The 22,196-nt window shown below is 38.1% G+C and overlaps 1 protein-coding gene across 1 annotated transcript in view; it reads left to right on the top strand.

The window, feature by feature from the left end:
* The window catches only part of luzp2 (leucine zipper protein 2), a 450,776-nt gene that overhangs the window by 203,107 nt on the left and 225,473 nt on the right, over positions 1–22,196 (top strand). The window contains exon 2 of the mRNA XM_062033084.1: positions 17,755–17,872. Coding sequence (XP_061889068.1) covers positions 17,755–17,872 — 118 coding nt within the window. The remainder of the gene's footprint in view (positions 1–17,754; positions 17,873–22,196) is intronic.

Here is a 22,196-nt window from a genome sequence, read left to right as displayed (position 1 = left end):
TCAGGGTCTTGGTGTGGGTCTTGGTCTTGGTGTTGGCGTGGGTCTTGGTCTTGGCGTGGGTCTTGGTCTTGGCGTGGGTCTTGGTCTTGGTGTGGAGCTGGTACTGGAGCTTGCTGTCGTGGAGCTGGTACCGGAGCTCGGCGTCGTGGAGCTGGTACCGGAGCTCGGCGTCGTGGAGCTGGTACCGGAGCTCGGCGTGGTAGGTCTTGGCGTGGTGGAGCTGGTGCCGCGACGGGTGCCAGCCGTGGTGCTGCGACGGGTGGCACTTGGCGTCGTGGAGCTGGTACCGGAGCTCGGCGTGGTGGGTCTTGGCGTGGTGGAGCTGGTGCTGCGACGGGTGCCAGCCGTGGTGCTGCGACGGGTGCCAGCCCTGGTGCAGCAACTGGAGCTTGGCGTGGTGCAGCAACTGGAGCTTGGCGTGGTGCAGCAACTGGAGCTTGGCAGCGTGGAAAGACCGGTGGTGGTGGCCGAACTGGAGGCTGTGACTTGGCAGACCGAAGAACTGCCCCACCTGAACAGTTCCCAGCCCTAGCCCCCCCAAGGAGCAGATCCCAGACGCGCTCCGGAACCGTCTTTTGGGCTGGGTGGAGAGAGGTCAGGAGGGGGGCAAAATTGTCCAAAAAGTATTTTATTCTTCCCCACCTGGGATTGATTGGGAGAGAAAAAAAAAAATTGTGACTTGGGCGTGGCTTGAGTCCTGGGGGGCGGGGCATGGAATTTGGGTGGCTTGGATTGACTTGCTGATTGCTCTAATGTCCAAAAGCATGTTTTGATAGTGTTGTATCATGTTTATGGGTTTAGAGTCTTTTGCTGGAGGGGAGTGATCAAAAGAAAAAGTATTGAAAAAAAAATCCTGGTCTGTGAAGTCATCAGGGCGAAGCTGGGCTGCCTGCTGCTTGCTTCTGCCCGGAGGGGGAGGAGCTTGCGGGAGTGAGGCGTCCTCCGTCTTGGGCGACGCTTCCGCGGCTGGGGCGACCTGCCAACGTCGTCCTCGGACCAAATGGAGCACAATGGCACCAGTCTTCCATCTGGCCCCCACATCATGTCTCTGTGCTCCATGGAGGAGTAGCGCAGTTTCCTCCTCCATCGCGCGCATGACCGCCCAAGAAGCCTCGTCAAAAACGTCCAATTTTTGTGCGGGATAATTTTTCTGCTGGCGACATACTGTCAGGACTTGGTCCCTGGCGTGGTTGGTTCTCCCAGAAGGCAACGGAAAATTGGCGCGTGCGAGGCGTGAATTTAAATACATGTTTATTTAACAATAAAAAAGGGATAAACAAAAGGCGCTCACAGTGGAGGTAGAAAACTTGGCTATACAAAACAAAAAACTTGCACAAGGGCACAAAAACTATTAAACAAAACTTACTTGGCATGAGGAAAAAGCATGAAAAAGAGCAGCATGGATCATGAGCGTGAACCGAGTGGCAGGAGTGTGAATGTGATGTCGCCAGAAAGACCAACAGAAAATGACAGATTTAAATAGTGACATGATCAGTGAAAACAGGTGCGTGACTCAAAACGTGAAACAGGTGCGTGACATGACAGGTGAAAACTAATGGGTGACCATGGAAACCAAACAAAACAAGGAAGTGAAACCAGGAACTAAAAAAAGAGTCCAAAAACCAAGCAAAACAAAAACATGATTAACACAGACATCACAAGGTGTGGTGAAATTACCCTCTGCATTTGACCCATCCCCTTGTTCCACCCCCTGGGAGGTGACGGGAGCAGTGAGCAGCAGCGGTGGCCACGCCCGGGAATCATTTTTTGTGATTTAACCCCCAATTCTAACCCTTGATATATGAATGAATGAATGAATGAATGATCTTTATTGTCATTGTGCATGTACAGGTACAGGTCCAACGAAATTTAGGTTGCTTCCCTAAGGTGCTTTGCATTTTTTTTTTTAAATAAAAAAACCACACAATATACAAAAACAACACAATATACACTATATGCAAAATGGCCTAAGACCACTCTAAGAGGCAATGTTAAAAAAAAACGAGACAGTAAAAAGTATAAAGTGACTAGTGAACTGACTAGAGAGGAGTAATGCTGGTTCCCAGTGTGCTGAGGGGGTGGGAGTCAGCATTTCCTACCTCCTATGCTGTGCAGGCATTTTATTTTGGATTAAAATATGTAGATAAATATGATAAATATTGTCCAGTTGGCGTGTAATCGCTGATTGCACAGTCCCGGATCGTGATTGACCGGTGGCATGAGTTTTTATTTATTTTATTTTATTTATTTATTTATTTTTATTTTTTTTACATTCCAGCTGCGTTTAGTGCAGTTATGGCCCGGGGGTAGAAACTGTTCTTGAGTCTATTTGTGCGGGTTCGCATGGTTCTGAAACGTCTGCCGGAAGGCAGCCGATCGAAGTGGCTGTTGCCGGGGTGGGATGGGTCCTTGAGTATGTTGGCTGCCTTCTTCAGGCAGTGGGAGTTGTACAGTTCTTCCAGGGAGGGGAGGGGGCACCCGATGATTTTTTGGGCCGATTTGACGACCCTCTGGAGAGCTTTCCTCTCTGCTGCTGTGCAGCTGCAGAACCATACGCAGATGCAGTATGTGAGGATGCTCTCCACAGAACAGCGGTAGAAGGACACCAGTAGATCCTGTCTCAGGTGGAGATTCCTGAGTACTCTCAAGAAGTAGAGCCTCTGCTGTGCCCTCTTGACGATAGCCTGGTGTTGGTCCTCCAGGACAGGTCCTCCTCCAGGTGAACTCCCAGGAAGCATAGGGATTAGACTCTTTCCACACAGCCCCCGTCGATGTACAGGGGCTGTATGGTAGTTTTTCTCCTCCTGCTGTCCAAGATCACTTCCTGGGTCTTGAGCTGGTTCAGCTTCAGGTTGTTCGCCCTGCTCAACACTGCCAGCTGCTCCACCTGCCTCGTCTCGTCGACCCCAGAGATGCAGCCCACCACCGTTGTGTCATTCGCAAACTTTATGATGTGATTGCCGGGGTGGGTGGCTGTGAAGTCGTGGGTGTAGAGTGAGTAGAGCAGGGGGCTCAGCACGCAGCCCTGAGGTGAGCCGGTGCTGAGGCTGAGGGCTGTGGAGGTGTGGGTACCCATCCTCACCCTCTGACGGCGGTCAGTCAGGAAGTCTTTAATCCAGAGACAGGTAGGGTTGGATATTCCGAGGACAGGTGGGGTTGGATATATATATATATATATATATATATATATATATATATATATATATATATATATATATATATATATATTTATTTTTTTTAATTTTATTTTATTTTTTATTTTTTTACACTCATGCAGAGGTAAACTTTTGCTATGCATTTGTCATGGGGCTTTAGTCAAGCAATACATACACATCTATCCTTTGAACTTTAATATAAATGTTGTGGAGTTCCTATCAGAAAGATTCACTTTATTTTTGAAAATCAATTGGGATCTTCCGACCAGGGTTTTATACCAATTATCCATCAGTGAAATCCGGCGATACAGATCACATGTATTAACTGTAAATTGTTTTATGTATTTATGGTGAGTGTTATTGACAGTGTAACAACATCAACACATATTGTACTAATTCCTTAGTTTCCTATATTACATACTGTACGATTGTTTGACCAAAACAAAGTCAAAATTACGCAATAACTAAACAACTATCTACTACTCATTTACATACTTTGGATTTTACCCTCAAAGCCCATCTGTGTCCAGTGACCTATTTCCTAAGTTTGTAAACAAAAACAAAAAAACATTTTAAGACTATAAATATATCTATCTAATCACTGTAGTGTTTATCACATACTGATACTACCATTAGTGTCAAGATTACTGATTTTTGACCTGAACAATATTTTCCGCAATGGAGGATTATTCACCTAGGGTGGGGGTCAGCAACTCTTTAGCGCCGCCCTACAGGCTCCCTGGACCTCTTTCAGAGATGTGTGAAAATGTAAAAAATATATTTTGTTTTAATATATTCTCTGTAGGAGAACAAACATGACACAAACCTTCCTAATTGTTAGAAATCCCACTGTTTATGTTATACATGCTTCACTGATGAGAGTACTTGGCAAGCACCGTTTTGTCCTACTAATTTTTGCTGTCTTTGAACTCACCGTAGTTTGTTTACATGTACAACTTTCTCAGACGTTGCCACAGAAATACGTATTTTATGCCACTCCTTCTTTGTCTCATTTTGTCCACCAAACGTTGTATGCTGTGCGTGAATGAACAAAGGTGAGCTTTGTGGATTTGATTGATTTGCTGGAGTGCTTATATGGCATATTTGGTCAATCCACGACTGCAAGCTAATCGATGCTAACATGCTAATTAGGCTAGCTGTATGTACATATTGCATCATTATGCCTCGTTTGTAGGTATATTTGAGTCAATTTAATTTATTTTACTTATGTCCTCTGTGTATTTAATTTATATATGCATGTCTGATGACACATTAGCTGTATGTAATATTGGCTGCATTTTTTCGTAGTTGTTTGTGTGCCATGTTGTTCCAGATCACAGCAAACGTTACCCAGCTTGCACAGATTGTAATAAATCCATTAGAAGAAGAAAGCCTGCCGTTTCCTTAAACTTGGACACAAACATCTATACCTTTGGCCATTCTGAGCCAGTAATTTCCAGACGTTATCTCATCCTGTGAGAAGCCTCCATTTTACTAATGATTTCCAATGTTGCAAAAATGTGTCCAATAAAAAAAAAATACAACATTTCTGTCAACGAAGATTTGCGTCAGCCTTTGATATTAGGCTAATATAGCTAATATAGACACTTACATCATCTGTTGCTTTCATTATAACACTTACATAAGGCTTTTATTTTTTTGCAGCTCCAGACAGACATTTTTGGTCCAATATGGCTCTTTCAAAATGTTGCGGTCCCCTCCAAGGTTTCTAATTTTTATCCCATTGGGTTGAGTTTTTTCTTGCCCTGATGTGGGATCTGAGCCGAGGATGTCGTTGTGGCTTGTGCAGCCCTTTGAGACACTCAAGATTTATGGCTATATAAGTAAACATTGATTGATTGATATAATTTTTTTATCTTGATAGATTAAAAATAACACCAATGAGTTGACTGATGAACATTATCACATCATTTATTCAGAAAATATAAATAACGACAAATAAAGTATATGTACTATTAACCGCAACAGGTAGTTGTAAAAAAAACCCCAACAACATTATGATTTGTACAATTTGAGAATGTGCTTAATCTTTTTTTTGAACAAAGAAAAAAAATCTGAAGTTGTCTTTATTTTTAAGTTATCGTGTCGTGATTTTACCAGTCTCGTCCCAATTGGGAGTCGATTTTTCTCCATATGGCCCCAATCTAAAATTAGTTTGACACCCGTGGTGTATGCAGAAAAAAATAGTGGCGGCATTTCTTTCGTTTGGCGGACTGAACATAGAAAATAGAAAACAATGTTTAAATATTCGGAGAGAATCTGAATGTAAAACCCAGGTTCCCATCTATTCCCGATGCCCAACCCTAATTACGATAACCATGAGTTGTATTAAAATAGGAAGGCCTGCTGTTTGCATCAGGCCAAAGGGCCTTGGGTTCAGTCCTGCACCCCCACATTCAAGGCTGAGGATCCCCCAAGCAAGGCCAGGGTGAGACTAATGCTGTATACTCGCAGTGTTAACTCAGCTGATAGGTTTAATGCAATGGGGAAAAAAAGACCAGGGTAAAGAAGATTGCGCGATGCAACCGTGTCACCACCTTTGCCTTGCTTTCAATGACCAATGTAAAATGTTGCAAGTGAGGAACTAAAATGTGACGGGAAGATTTTACTGACCAAACTCAATTTATCTCCTGTTAAACAGCATTTGTCCTTGTGGAAATAATTTCTTGTCCTACAGAAAGGACTCAATTGATGATGCTTGTACTTGACCTCGTCTTTGCTGTTCCGCTCCTTGCCATCTGCTATGGGGCTTTTGTAACTTATATTGTAAAATATTTTAATTAAAGACTCACAGGGCCATCAACGTAATCAAATTTATGATTTGGAAGGGGAAATTAAGCACCCTCATCTTATTTTACTAGCAATAAAATCAATGCTTTTACGATATTTGAGAAACTTCCAAAATGGGTTGTTGGATGCTTTTTAGTTTTTAGTAAGTTGATTTATATAAAATCAGGTTTTAGAACCTATAACCATTTTATGTGGGGGTATGTTATTTAAAGCATTGTTTCTCAAATAGAGAAGCAAGGGAAATGTTTTATTATTCTTGTCTACACGCTCATATTTATTTTAGAACAATACACAAGCCTGTAGCTAGGCGGCAACAGTGTTCAATCTAACAGAAGTCTGGTGTCAGGTCAGGCTAAACTGTATTGCCCCGTTAGGGAAATTTGTTTTGGGCATTGTGTTAACTTTATTGTGTCATAGGGCAGAAAATGTATACAATCATTTAAAATCACAGACATTAACAATGTACTAAGCATTGCTAAACACAGGTGGTACAGTGTATTAAAATATACATTATGGAGACATTGGACCATTTGAAGTGTGATAAAAGTGTAAAGTACCAAAAGTGCTTGTGTTCATTGCACGTTGCTCTATTGCACTATTTTTTTTGTTTTAATTTGATAAAAGCTGGAACAAATGAGGATTTGTTAAACGGTTTGTTTTACACTTTAGTACACGGTAGTGTTGTCCCGATACCAATATTTTGGTACCGGTACCGGTACCAAAATTATATCAATACCTATACTTTTCTACATAAAGGGGACCACAAAAAATGGCATTATTGGCTTCATTTTAACAAAACATCTTACGGTACATTAAACATATGTTTCTTATTGCAAGTTTGTCCTTAAATAAAATAGTGAACATACAAGACAACTTGTCTTTTATTAGAAAGTAAGCTCCTAAATAGTCTGCTGACATATACAGTAACATATTGTGTCATTTTCCATTCTATTATTTTATCAAAATGTTTAAGGACAAGTGGTAGAAAATGAATTATTAATCTACTTGTTCATTTACTGTTAATATCTGCTTACTTTCTCTTTTAACATGTTCTATCTTGTCATGTCTGTGTTAATCATGTTTTTGTTTTGCTTGGTTTTTTGGACTCTTTTTTTTTAGTTCCTGGTTTCACTTCCTTGTTTTGTTTGGTTTCCATGGTCACCCATTAGTTTTCACCTGTCATGTCACGCACCTGTTTCACGTTTTGAGTCACGCACCTGTTGTTAATCATGTCTGTGTTATTTAAGTCCATTGTTTTTCTGTTGTTCGTCCTGGCGACCTCACACTATTTCATCACTCTGCTTCATGTCATGTCACAGTTCTCATGCCAAGTAAGTTTTTGTTAATAGTTTTTGTGCCCTTGTGCAAGTCTTTTGTTTTGTCATAGTCAAGTGTTTGTACTTCCGCCATTGTGCGTGCCTTTTGTTTGCTTCCTTTTTTTTGTAGTTTATTAGTGTTAAAATAAAAGATGTACTCACATACTCGCCTTGCACGCGCCAACTTTCCGTTGCCTTCCGGAAAAATAAAATCCAAGGTCCAAGTCGTGACATATCTACACTTCTGTTGAAATGTAATAATCACTTATTCTTCTGTCGTTTGATACTTTACATTAGTTTTGGATGATACCACAAATTTGGGTATCAATCCGATACCAAGTCGTTACAGGATCATACATTGGTCATATTCAAAGTCCTCATGTGTCCAGGGACATATTTCCTGAGTTTATAAACATAATATACATTAAAAAAAAACTAAAGAAGATGTTGTGATGCCAAAAAATATCGACGTAATCATAGTAATATCGACTAGATACGCTCCGAGTCCAAGGCTGAAGATTTTGCAATAAGCTTTTACTTTTATCGTTTTTGTTAAGGTAAACTCTTCGCATATGTCTTTTAATGTACGTCTTTCTACTGGTACACTCATGTGTAAGACATACACACTATATTGCCAAAAGTATTTGGCCACCTGCCTTGACTCACATATGAACTTGGAGTGCCATCCCATTCCTAACCCATAGGGTTCAATATGATGTCGGTCCACCTTTTGCAGCTATTACAGCTTCAACTCTTCTGGGAAGGCTGTCCACAAGGTTGCGGAGTGTCTTTATAGGAATTTTCGACCATTCTTCCCAAAGCACATTGGTGAGGTCACACACTGATGTTGGTCGAGAAGACCTGGCTCTCAGTCTCCATTCTAATTCATCTCAAAGGTGTTCTATCGGGTTCAAGTCAGGACTCTGTGCAGGCCAGTCAAGTTCATCCACACATTAGACCCTGTCATCCATGTCTTTATGGACCTTGCTTTGTGCACTGGTGCACAGTCATGTTGGAAGAAGAAGGGGCCCGCTCCAAACTGTTCCCACAAGGTTGGGAGTATGGATTTGTCCAAAATGTTTTGGTATTCTGGAGTATTTGAAATTCCTTTCACTGGAATAAGAGGCCAAGCCCAACTCTTGAAAAACAACCCCATACCACAATTCCTCCTCCACCAAATGTCACACTCTGCACAATGCAGTCCAAAATGTACCGTTCTCCTGGCAACCTCCAAACCGAGACTCGTCCATCAGATTGCCAGATGGAAAAGCGTGATTCATCATTCCACAGGATGCGTCTCCACTGCTCTAGAGTCCAGTGGCGACATGCTTTACACCACTGCATCCCATGCTTTGCATTGGACTTGGTGATGTATGGCTTAGATGCAGCTACTCGGCCATGGAAACCCATTCCATGAAGCTCTCTGCGTACTGGACATGGGCTAATTGGAAGGTCACATGTAATTTGCAACTGACTGTGCAGAAAGTCGGCGACATCTTTGCATCCGCTAGCCCCTCTCTGTCAGTTTACGTGGCCTATCACTTCGTGGCTGAGTTGCTGTTGTTCCCAAACTCTTCCATTTTCTTACAATAAAGCCGACAGTTCACTTTGGAATATTTAAGAGTGGGGAAATTTCACGGCTGGATTTGTTGCACAGGTGGCATCCTATGACAGTTCCACGCTGGAAATCACTGAGCTCCTGAAAGCGGACCATTCTTTCACAAATGTTTGTAGAAACAGTCTCCATGCCTAAGTGCTTGATTTTATACACCTGTGGCCGGGCCAAGTGATTAGGACGCCTGATTCTCATCATTTGGATGGGTGGCCAAATACTTTGGGCAATATAGTGTATATTCCTGAGTGGGACAATAAAGTATATTGTGTTGTATTGTATCTCACAAGTTTTTTCAAACCAAACTCGTGAACCACTGGTTGAATAGCCTAAATTATGAAAATGAGAGGACCTAAAATGGAAACTTGAGGAACACCACTTTTATAGCTAAAGAAGTTGAACACATGACTACTGACTGCATCGGAAGTAAACAAGCTACAGCAACACTTTAGTTACACAAAAAAGACAACTTAGGGCCTGATTTACTAAGAACCAAATACCACACTCTAAACAGTGTTTTGCAAACACTAAATAATAATAATACAATTTATTTATATAGCGCTTTTCTACCAACTAGATCAGGGGTCCCCAAACTTTTTGACTCGGGGGCCGCATTGGGTTAAAAAAATTTGGCCGGGGGCCAGGCTGTGTATATATATATATATATATATATATATATATATATATATATATATATATATATATATATATATATATATATATATATATATATATATATATATATTTATATATATATATATATATATATATATATTAGGGCTGCAACTAACGATTGATTTTATAATCGATTAATCTGTTGATTATTACTTCGATTAATCGATTAATAATCGGATAAAAGAGACAAACTACATTTCTATCCTATCCAGTATTTTGTTGAAAAAAAACCAGCATACTGGCACCATACTTATTTTGATTATCATTTCTCAGCTGTTTTTAAATGTTGCAGTTTATATATAAAGGTTTATTAAAAAAAAAATAAAAAAAATTTAAAAAAATAAATACATTTAAAAAAAAAAAAAAAAAAAAAAACCTCTGCGCATGCGCATAGCATAGATCCAACGAATCGATGACTAAATTAATCGGCAACTATTTTAATAATCGACTTTAATCGATTTAATCGATTAGTTGTTGCAGCCCTAATACATATATACATTGTCTTTATAATCCGTTTTGTCATTTAACATCAATTAACATTGACGTTCATCAACATTTAATATTGTCACGTTATCGATGGGAAAATTAATTTTTAGACAATATGATTTGCTTGAGGGACTATTATTTTTTTAATTTTTTTTAAACTTGGGACTTCCTGTGGGCCGGATTTTGGATGCTGGGTGGCCGGATCCGGCCCGCAGGCCGTAGCTTGGGGACCCCTGAACTAGATACTCAAAGCGCTCACAGAGACGCGAGAACCCATCATTCATTAGAAAATGGATGGATGGATGGATGGATGGATCAAAGGGTGACACAAGTACAAAATAGTGCTGATTATAACTCCTGAGCTTCTATTGACGCAACTTATGTTGACGTTTCTTAAATGTCTCTTCCTACTTCTGGCATCTCAGTGGGTGCTCACATCCGTATTGAAGAACATTCTGACTTCAGCTACACTTCAAGCAAATACCCTGTGAAGTAACATTTGTATTTTTCTCTCGGCGGCTCGGCGATAAAGGACACAAATGTGTTCTGCCTTGCCGTTCAGTAGGAGCACAGCTTTTGCAGAGACAGACAGGATGTGACAATACACCCACTGGATGTCCCCTCCACCTCCCCCCTCCTTTTTAATAGTTGAATGGACCACATCCAATATTAAAATGAAACTGGAGGGGAATGCCTCTGGTCAAGAGACATATCTCTCAAAAACAGCCATCATAAAATGAATTGGTTGAAAGAAGTAAAAGAAATTAGATATTTCCACCCCTTCTCTATTCTAGACAGTGCTTCGCCATTATTCGTTTTTGTTTTGTTCCTTTCCACCTTGATATTGCTGCTTTAGGGTTATGTCCACACTGCAGGGTATTATGCCCAATTTGAAGTTTGTATTCGAATCAAATATTTTTATGTTTATAGTCACATTACAAAAAAAAAATATTACTTTTATTTGTGTCTGTTATGGCGGGGTTGCAGCTTACTGCGCGGTTCGTTCTCCCGGGATGCAAACGGACGACTCCGAACAGGACTTGCTGGTGGGAACATGATTTAATCTTGAAAACTCGAAAAGGTACAAAAAACAGAAAACAAGTCAGAGGAAAAATGTGCCGATCGCACTTGAAGCTAAGGCTACTACTTAGCATAGACTAAAGACAAATACCGTATTTTTCGGACTATAAGTCGCAGTTTTTTTCAGTTTCAGTTTGGCTGACCTATACTCAGGAGCGACTTATGTGTGAAATTATTAACACATTACCGTAAAATATCAAATGATATTATTTAGCTCATTCACGTAAGAGACTAGACGTATAAGATTTAATCGGATTTAGTGATTAGGAGTGACAGATTGTTTGGTAAACATATAGCATGTTCTATATGTTATAGTTAATTGAATGACTCTTACCATAATATGTCACGTTAACATACCAGGCACCATCTCAGTTGGTTATTTATGCGTCATATAACGTACACTTATTCAGCCTGTTGTTCACTATTCTTTATTTATTTTAAATTGCCTTTCAAATGTCTATTCTTGGTGTTGGGTTTTATCAAATAAATTTCCCCAAAAAATGCGACTAATAATCCAGTGCGACTTATATATGTTTTTTTCCTTCTTTATTATGCATTTTCGGCCGGTGCGATTTATACTCCGGAGCAACTTATACTCCGAAAAATACGGTAATACTCACGTAACAGTAGCGTGAAGCAAACAAAGAAGCCAGACCAACTGACTGGCAAAGGCAGGCTTAAATAATGTCTCTGATTAGAAACAGGTGAACGTCCTGAACACAAGAGGCAGGTGAAAATAATAAGTAGCTATGGTAACAAACTCAGAGGGGCACAAACAGGAACTAAAGGAGTCCAAAACTAACCGAAAACACAAAACCTGATCCGGACCACGGATCATGACAGTGTCTAATGTGACCCTGAATGTGCATAGAACACAATGTTATACGCACTGCAGTGTGTTTCTGCAAGTAAATGTGGCCTCGATTTGAGTATTGCGGGTTACATTTGTGGCAATTGCAATAATTTTTTGCATCCTTAGTCAACAGTATACAAATTGGACCCATTACCTCCCTGCTTGGCACTCAGCATCAAGGGTTGGAATTGGGGGTTTTATCACCAAAATGATTCTCGAGCGTGGCCACCGCTGCTGCTCACTACTCCCCTCACCTCCCAGGGGGTGGAACAAAAGGATGGGTCAAATGCAGAGGGTAATTTCACCACACCTAGTGGGTGTGTAACTATCAGTGGTACTTTAACTTAACAGTCGCAGTTCACTTTTTTACAGTAACATTGACTACATTGAGATTTCTGTAGCCATTTGAATTGTCATGCTAAAATGATGTACTGTAGGCTTTACAGTATATTAAGTGTTTTAAGAGCATGTTTAGGACCATTTAGTTCCTGGAACTATAAGTTCCTGTGGATATTTTTACACCGTATTTCACAGTTTAGGGTATTTTATAGAAACCAGGCTGATGAAGTATGGAGGAGTGGTACGGTATATTAATTAATGCCATTAAAATAAGTACATTACATTTGTTTTACTAATGTGTAAGTGATTAAAATACAAACCAATAAGATACAAAAACAATTTGATCTAAAAATAAAGTAAAATGTCAGGCTTTTGCCCGCAGTAAATGATGAATTCATCAAAGTCAGGCGAGTCCCTAGTCCATTTCAGCTGTAAATAACAATACATAAATTATAAATGTAAGTGTTTATTCGAGATGGGATTTATGGCACAGTGAAGTGAAGGGATTTGTATCTTGACGAACCGTTCCTTTCAAAGAGCCTGTTTCAATTTTTTTTTAAATAAATAAATAACAATCGCAGGTAATAGTCAGTTGTATTATTTTATTTTTGTATTTTTATTGTTTCATTAATCAATTTCAAAAAAATAATACACAACAATACCATAATAATGTAATTCCAATTCCAAAACCAAACCCGACCCAGCAACATTCAGAATAGCAATCAACAGAGCAATTGAGAGGACACACAAAAATGACATAAAACAATCCAAAAGCAGTCAAACAAAAAATTATATTATCAACAACAGTATCAATAATAATAATAACAATTCCAACATAGCAATGATTAGAAATCCCCCATTGACATTGTCATTACAGTCATTTATAAAAAATAAAAACATTTAAAAAAACAGTGGCTTACACTTCAATCAATCAATGTTTATTTATATAGCCCTAAATCACAAAAGTCTCAAAGGGCTGCACAAGCCACAACGACATCCTCGGCACAGAGCCCACACAAGGGACGTCGATGTGCATCACATCTCATAAGCTTGACAACACATTGTGACCAATATTTTCCACAAAGATAAAATAAGTAATATTTTTGGTTCATTTAATAGTTAAAACAAATTTAAATAATGGATCCCATATTCCAATATATGAGTCATTATTATCTAAACTAAATGCATTTTTTTCTACTGATATAATCTCCATAGCTTGTGTGCCAGTCAGTATGAGTTGGACTATCAACATTTTCAATATTACCCTTTTTGTTATGATGCATAACGAAATAAATGCATTTTTACTCTTTGATGACACGTTACTAAATGGTTATATTATATTATTGAGATCAGAATAATTCAACTGAATATATTCGGTTTGTGAAAAGTATTCTGAAACAATAATAATTTAGCGTGGCTTATGTCTTCATTGTAAACATTCCTAGGTGGTGCCATATCTTATGTGCATTGACAATGAGATCACTATTTCTAAAGAACTTTGTGGGTCACAAGTACACAAACGATATATAAATGATAAATGAAAACGTCAGGTATGCATATACAAATATAAGGAAAAGTAGAATAAAAATGAGGACACGATGAAAATGTAAACGCAAAATTATACTAACTTACTGGGTGTTGACACCTGAACTACTTTACAACTACACAACAGTACAATGAACCATTAAAGTCAATCTAGATGCTGCTTTCCTTTGACACGGACTCACTTTCTAGTCTCGTCGGATGGTGCAAACATAATTTCTATTAAAATGTCTTGCAAACAAACGGCTTGCAACTGCGAATCTGTTCTCACTGTTCAGTTTAAAAAAACAATCAAAAGACAAGACTTGTTCTGCAATGTCACATTTCTACTGTTGTTTTTTGTCCTGTCCAGCTACTCAGGGAAATCATATTGTTGATGTAGATGCCCATATCGGCTGTACCAATTAACTTTACAAAAAAGAAGTGTGGGATACTTCTTTGGTTGCCTTATTTGTATTTGACTTTATTAAATGGATTTATATTATTATTTGGTGCAGTCGGGCCGGAGCAGGAGGGGATAGAAAAACAAAAAAAAGGAAGAAATTGCGGGGAAATTGCGGGGACCAGATGGGGATAAGACAGAGAGACAACAACAACAACAAAAACACAACCACATCAGCAAAAATGATATGCACAAATATGATGGTAAAAGTGATAGCAAAGAAGCAGTTAGTGAAATAAATAATAATAATAATACAGAAATGACAATGAGCATTATTACACTACAAATGGAGCAATACAAATACCAATAGAAATAGCACTATTGATAATGAATAATAACAATAATTACCTCTATTGTGAACAATACAATTGTTTCAAATGCAACAATACATATATGTAATGATAACTTGAAATACATGGATAAATGGAGGTGAAGAAAGAGAAGCAAACTATATAAACCTTGTAGATTGTTATAGTAACAATAGGTTAAGCTTTTTTTTTAAGCATTTCTACTGTTTATCTCACGGCGACAACATGAACACATCAGATTTAGTGTTAGCATGTTAGCATTAACGTTCGGTCACTTGGGTTGAGGCTAATAATTACATCATTACAGCGTGTAACAAAGTAAACATTGAATAGTTGATGTGATTTACCTTTGTTCCACTTGTTTACGGCCTTCTCTATTTCACATATTTACCATGAATTGATTAACGTGGACCCCGACTTAAACAAGTTGAAAAACGTATTCGGGTGTTACCATATAGTGGTCAATTGTACGGAATGTGTACTGTACTGTGCAATCTACTAATAAAAGTTTCCATATTGTTCTAGTTTTTTATTAAAATATTGTGATTAATTGTGTCAAATGCTTTAGTTAGATCCATCAACACTGCTGCCGTACATTTTTTACTATCGATTGTATTGGTAATTTTCTTCTGTAATCTTAATTAAAACCATCGAAGTTGAAACATTAGCTCTGTATCCCTATTGGTTCTCAGCGAGTATTCTATTTTTGTTTGTGGAAGTAAGGAAACTGGTCTATAATTTTTAAATTGGTGTTTTTCTCCAGTCTTATAAATTGGTGCAACTTTAGCTATTTTAATTTTGTTTGGGAATATACATGTTTGAAAAGGTTGCCAATATACAATAATGGTCCTGAGATCTCTTCAATAAAATGTTTTATTGTTTCCATATCAATTCCATTACAATCAATTGAAGTCTTAGATTTGCATTTTTTCCACGATTTTAACTATTTCCTCCTGTGTCACATTATTGAGGAACATTGAGTTGGGATTTCTATCTATGGTATCATAGTCCTCAATTGATACTGAGTCTGGAATCCTTCCCTCCAATATTGGTCCAATATTTACAAAGTAAATAGGAGATTAAGATAGGAAGAGGGCAAAAATGTTGTCTTGCAGTTTGTGGGGCACGTCTGTTCCGAGGGGCATTGGGGTAAGGAGGCAGAGTCAGGAGTGGTGGGACATTGACTTGAGTTCCAAAACATTTGACCCTAACCCAACTTTTCGCCAATGACTGCTTTTTACTCCTTCGTTCGCATTGCTTTTTACGCCTCACTATTTTGGCGATGAATTGTGACCTTTCGAAGACGTATTGGTCGGATAAACGTGACTTAGAATAAGACTGCCGTCCTTTAGGATACATATTGAAATAATGTCCATATATGGAACAATGTTGTTTTTGACAACCATCTTACATTTAGTCTTAGTCTTAGTCTTTTGGACTAAAATGCTTATTAGTTTTAGTCACATTTTAGTCACTTTTATATGTGATAGTTTTAGTCCAGTTTTAGTCGACGGAAACTCAAAAGGGTTTTAGTCTAGTTTTAGTCGATGAAAAGTCAAAAAGGTTTTAGTCTAGTTTTAGTCCAAAAAAAAAAGAATAAAAAGTATAATATAAGTAGATAAGTATGGTCTTTTAACAAATTAATTTAGGTCAATAAGTATTGGAGATTGCTGTTGGGCAGTGTCACACATAAGTTGTGAAAATAGCAGCAGATCTATAAGTTCAACCCATTGTAAGCTTGCAGATCTGCTATTTTCACAAATAATAACAATAAAGGAATGGTTTTAGACATATAAGGCTTCCACCCAACAGCAAATTTCTGATCCAAGGATTGTGTATTACACACAGATAAAGTGGTAACAGTGGAATCAAAGTTCATTACTCCAAAAAAGCCAAAAAACAAAAACATTCTACTTCAGCAATTGTGGCTTTATTTCTCAGAATTTGTTAAAGTACAATGAACATAAACATGCCCAAAATATGAGTGATGGATGAGGAACACATATGCTCAACTTGGCCCTGTCTGCCAGTGCAATTACAACAGATATACAACCCCGCTCTCTTTAATTTGTGCAAACCATGTAATAAAATAATCAATTAATTCCTGATTCCTTAATGGGGCTGCACAACGTCACTTGTGGCTTTTAGGCTAAAGCTAGCAGAATATACGTATAACAGTAACTTCACCTGTTTAACATATCAAGTTACGTGCTGACAGAACGTACTCACAAAGAGATAACCACACCGTCACTGAATGTAAACATGGCTAAACATGCTGCTAAAGTAACACACACATAATGAATTGACGTTAGCGTAACAAAAGCTAACTTTAGCCTGAAGTTAGCAGCCCATTTGCGCCAGGAGTATGTGGAAAACGTACTAATGTATTAGCTTACTATGACATTTATCGATTATGTTAACAGCATTTGTAACTTACCTTCAAAAAAATATCCTTGTGGCGAGCCTTAAGGTTGGTCGTATTTTTTCCGCATATTTTGTGGCCACATTTGTCACCGTCTTCCTTCACAATACACTCTGTTTTATTATCTGCTGGGTTATATTTAAAATACACCCATATGTCGTCTCTACGTTTGCGACCACCGAGCCCCTGTGTTGAGACTGCCGCCGCCATCACGATCCATTGCCTGATGAGTAACAACAGTCTGACGTGTTGAGCACGTTGTGCGCTGCACGCCAGTTGGTGGGCGTGGTTTTAATTGACACACACAATAAACAGAAATGTCATGCATTTTAAAAGTCTGACAGATTACCCACTAACATTTTCGTCCGTTCTCGTCTCGTCAACGAAAACTCACACACGTCTCGTCATGTTTTCGTCATCAGAGAGACATGTTTATCTCGTCACCGTCTCGTTATCGTCATGAAAAAAAGTGGCGTCAACGAAATGATTTCGTCATCGTCATCGTTGACGAAAACAACAGAGATATGGAAATCCGACCTGTACTTTTCTTACCGATATGAAAAAAATCAGATAGAAATTGTTTAGAATTTAGCCTGCAGTGTGAACATAGCCTTTGTTTACCAATCCTGCCCCATAGGCGATAGTATAAACCGAACTGTCTTATTTAGAAGTAAATCTTAAAAGTGAATTTGTTTATTTTATTCTCTTGACAGACAAGGCTATGATGGTCTGGAAAAGAAGCTGAAGGAAGTCTTCACTGAAAGAAGCAACATCTTGCACCAGCTCTCGAAGACATCCAAGGAGCTGGACAGCATAAAAGGCGACATTCAGGTTTGGAAATGTTCTCTTTCATTCGGGAAAGGATTATGCGATGTTCATTGCTTTATTGACTGTAGCTCAGAGGTTTTTTTTTATAGGGGTGTCTGTTGGAAAACTACAAATAGTTGACTTTAATATTGCACTCGTGAACTGAACTCCTTCAAATACATTATAAAAGCTTTTTCCTACACGACATGAACGGACTGGTCGTTTTACAGTCGTTAATAACTCATGATTTATAGCACAGTACAGTTTAACTGGTAATACAATTATGTTACAGTCAAGCTTGTATTACCATGGAATTTGTAGTGGTAACCATGGAAATGTATACAGTATAGGCCACCACACCGTCTCATTCAATGGGTTTTCTTTATTTTCAAGACTATTTACATTGTAGATTGTCACTGAAGGCATCAAAACTATGAATGAACACATGTGGAGTTATGCACTTAACAAAAAAAGGTGAAATAACTGAAAAACCGTTTTATATTCTAGTTTCTTCAAAATAGCTACCCTTTGCTGGAATTACTGTTTTGCACACTCTTGGCATTCTCTCCATGAGCTTCAAGAGGTAGTCAGCTGAAAGAGTTTTCACTTCACAGGTGTCATAGTTTTGATGCCTTCAGTGACAATCTACTAGGTAACTAGTCATGAAAATAAAGAAAACACATTGAAATGAGAAGGTGTGTCCAAACTTTTGGCCTGTACTGTATATTTCAGATTTTATATATTTGAGTATCAAATAGATCAGCTTAACAAACGATGCGTTTTGGCTTAAAGCATTGCCAGGGTGCAATGATTTAACAGAATTATATGGCACATACTGCAATGCATCACCTATGCCTCTAAGCCCTAACCTTCCTATTTCACATTTTAAATTATTTCATTTCTCAGTAATACTGGTAGTTCCTTTAAAGGGCATGAGATTTTTCAGTACAGCATTTTATTATTTAATTCATCCTCTCTTCTGACTAAATAAGAGTGCACATTTTTTTTCCCCCAAAAAAAACATTGAGAGGTCAATGGAAAATGAATCACTTTTGAGAGCTTCCATTCAAATGCTCGGCATTTTATTAAATATTTTTCTCTCTGGTAACTTCATAAACACATTTCTGAAATACTGTAAAGGTGTAAAATTGTGTGTTATTGTGTAAGACCTCCCTCTCATATCTCCTGGGCAGACTTTTTTTTACTGCAGGCAACTACCTTCATCCTAGGCCAGGTGCCAGCTTGATGGACAAGGCACAGATTGTTTGGAGGGAACAATTTGTTGGTGGTGGCGGGTGGGGGTTGGGGATTGGGCGGGGCACCATAATCGTTTAAAAGAGAATCCAAGCAGTGGGTGAAGGCAGATTTGATGAAACAGCATTTATGGTTTTGACGAGTTGCCCTCAAGTTGCAGGTTGGTGCCCTAATAATTAAACATTCTTGATTGGGGTAATTTATTCTTGACAGTGGGTCCCCAAACATTTTGACTCGGGGGCCGCATTAGGTTAAATAAAATTGGCCGGGGGCCAAGTTGTATATATATATATATATATATATATATATATATATATATATATATATATATATATATATATATATATATATATATATATATATATATATATATATATATATATATATATACTACCCTTCAAAAGTTTGGGGTCACCCAAACAATTTCGTGGAATAGCCTTCATTTCTAAGAACAAGAATAGACTGTCGAGTTTCAGATGAAAGTTCTCTTTTTCTGGCCATTTTGAGCGTTTAATTGACCCCACAAATGTGATGCTCCAGAAACTCAATCTGCTCAAAGGAAGGTCAGTTTTGTAGCTCCTGTAACGAGCTAAACTGTTTTCAGATGTGTGAACATGATTGCACAAGGGTTTTCTAATCATCAATTAGCCTTCTGAGCCAATGAGCAAACACATTGTACCATTAGAACACTGGAGTGATAGTTGCTGGAAATGGGCCTCTATACACCTATGTAGATATTGCACCAAAAACCAGACATTTGCAGCTAGAATAGTCATTTACCACTTTAGCAATGTATAGAATGTATTTCTTTAAAGTTAAGACTAGTTTAAAGTTATCTTCATTGAAAAGTACAGTGTTTTTCCTTCAAAATTAAGGACATTTCAATGTGAACCCAAACTTTTGAACGGTAGTGTATATATATATATATATATATATATATATATATATATATATATATATATATATATATATATATATATATATTTATATATATATATATATATTTATATATATATATATATATATTTATACACGTTAGGTCAGGTAAAAACACAGAGGCTAATTCATCCCTACAAGCCTGTTTCACAGGTGTCCCTGTTCTTCAAGGGGTTTTTATTGAAGTATATAAAATCCCCTGAATAGTAGGGAAACCTGCGAAACAGTTTTGTAGGGATGAAATAGCCTCTGTGTTTTTTCCTGACCTAACGAATATTCCAAATATTGAGCACTGTATAACGGATAAACCACAGAAACTTCAACCAACTATATATATATATATATATATATATATATATATATATATATATATATATATATATATTTATTTCACGTTATCGATGGGAACATGCATTTTTAGACAATATGATTTGCCTGAGCGGCTAGGAGACACCGAAAGTAACAAGCGGTAGAAAATGGATTAGAAAGGACAGAAAGAAAAAAAAAAAGTAGTAGTTTGGGGACCCCTGATTTAAACGAGAATAGGATTTAGCTTTGTTCCCCCCTGCATGCTTTAAATCTGAGCTTAAGTGAATGTACTGTATATAAAAGCATCTGTAGAGTCACTGCAAAGCTTTGTGTTATTATTAAAGTCCCTGCAGCATTGTGCTGGCTTTTTTTGTAATTGTCGCGACCTAATTTTATTTTTTAAACGTTGCGGCAGATTTGTGGTGTTACGGCTTTTGTTGTTCTACCACACTGCATCGGCTCGTGATTTTATGAATTTGCAATCAGTGTTTCATTAGATTTGTTGCAGTCCTAGCCCCCAAAAGGTCAGGAAAATGCTTTCTTGCTAAATAGGGCTTGAAAGGCCGCTTGATTTTGCAAATCATTGTGGGGCTGGGTAGCAAAAGCTTTGTTTACGATGTGAAAGCGAGCAATAAACTGGATTAAGATGGAACGCACAAAATAAAAAAAAAACAAGGCACCGTACCGGGACAAACTGTACTCTATTCCAAAGGCTTGCGACATGGAACAAGTAATACAAATGGTGGAATGACTCATATGAGCTATGAGCCCGTCTGATGGCCGAGAGTTTTGAAAAAGTTAAAGTGCCGGCAAACTTGTCTATGTTTTGTCAACGGAGTCAGTTTTTATATCGGTAAAGAATTTCCGAATGCAAAGTCTTGTTTGTTTTGGATTGCATCACTTATGTGTTCGAGCTGCATGAGGTCCACTTGTTTCATTGGCATGTTTTCCCCCCAAAAACAAGCCCATTGTTACTTTTAAATACTTTGATCACAGCGCTACTTCTCTGAAAATAATACTCTTTTTTTTTTTTTGCCTACCCAAAACTAAAAGTAAACAGACAACATGCGTTTTTTTTTCCAAAATATTGTACGTGGTTTGTAAACTCGCCCGCTGCTAGATTGGCTAACGCAAACATCCTACGAAATGCCCCGCATGTAAGAGAATAAAACAATTTGATTCACATTTACCAATACACCGACATGAACCAGGTGATGGCAATAAAAGTGAAGTTTGATCGTCTCACGGTTGCTGTTTAGGCTAAACGCCTTCTTTTTATTAGCTTCATAACCCGACTTCCTTTGGCTTTGCTTTCCTGCTAGGAATGAGAAACATTTCGCCAAATGGAAAAAGAGGAGAGAACAAATATATTATTTGTTTTAATATGGTTTCTGTAAAATGGCAAACATGACACAAACCTTCCTGATTGTTAGAAATCCCACTGTTTGTATTAAACATGCTTCACTGATGAGATTATTTGGCGTTGTGCCGTTTTTATCCTACTAATTGTGGTCCTTGAACTCACCGTAGTTTGTTTACATGTACAACTTTCTCTGAAGCTACCACAGAAATATGTGTCTTATGCCACTCCTTCTTTGTCTCATTTTGTCCACCAATTGTTTTATGCTGTGCGTGAATGTACAAAAGTGAGCTTTATTGATGTTTTTGACTTGTGTGGCGTGCTAATCAGGCTCATTTGGTCACTGCATGACTGCAAGCTAATCAATGCTAACATTTTATTTAGGCTAGCTGTATGTACATATTGCATCATTATGCCTCGTTTGTAGGTATTTGAGCTCATTTGATTTCCTTTACTTATGTCCTCTGTGCATTTAGTTTATATTTGCAT

The sequence above is a fragment of the Entelurus aequoreus genome, linkage group LG02, assembly GCF_033978785.1.
Source record: "Entelurus aequoreus isolate RoL-2023_Sb linkage group LG02, RoL_Eaeq_v1.1, whole genome shotgun sequence".
NCBI lineage: Eukaryota > Metazoa > Chordata > Actinopteri > Syngnathiformes > Syngnathidae > Entelurus > Entelurus aequoreus.
Note: the sequence above shows the minus strand (reverse complement) of the source record. Positions and strands in the feature narration are given on the sequence as shown.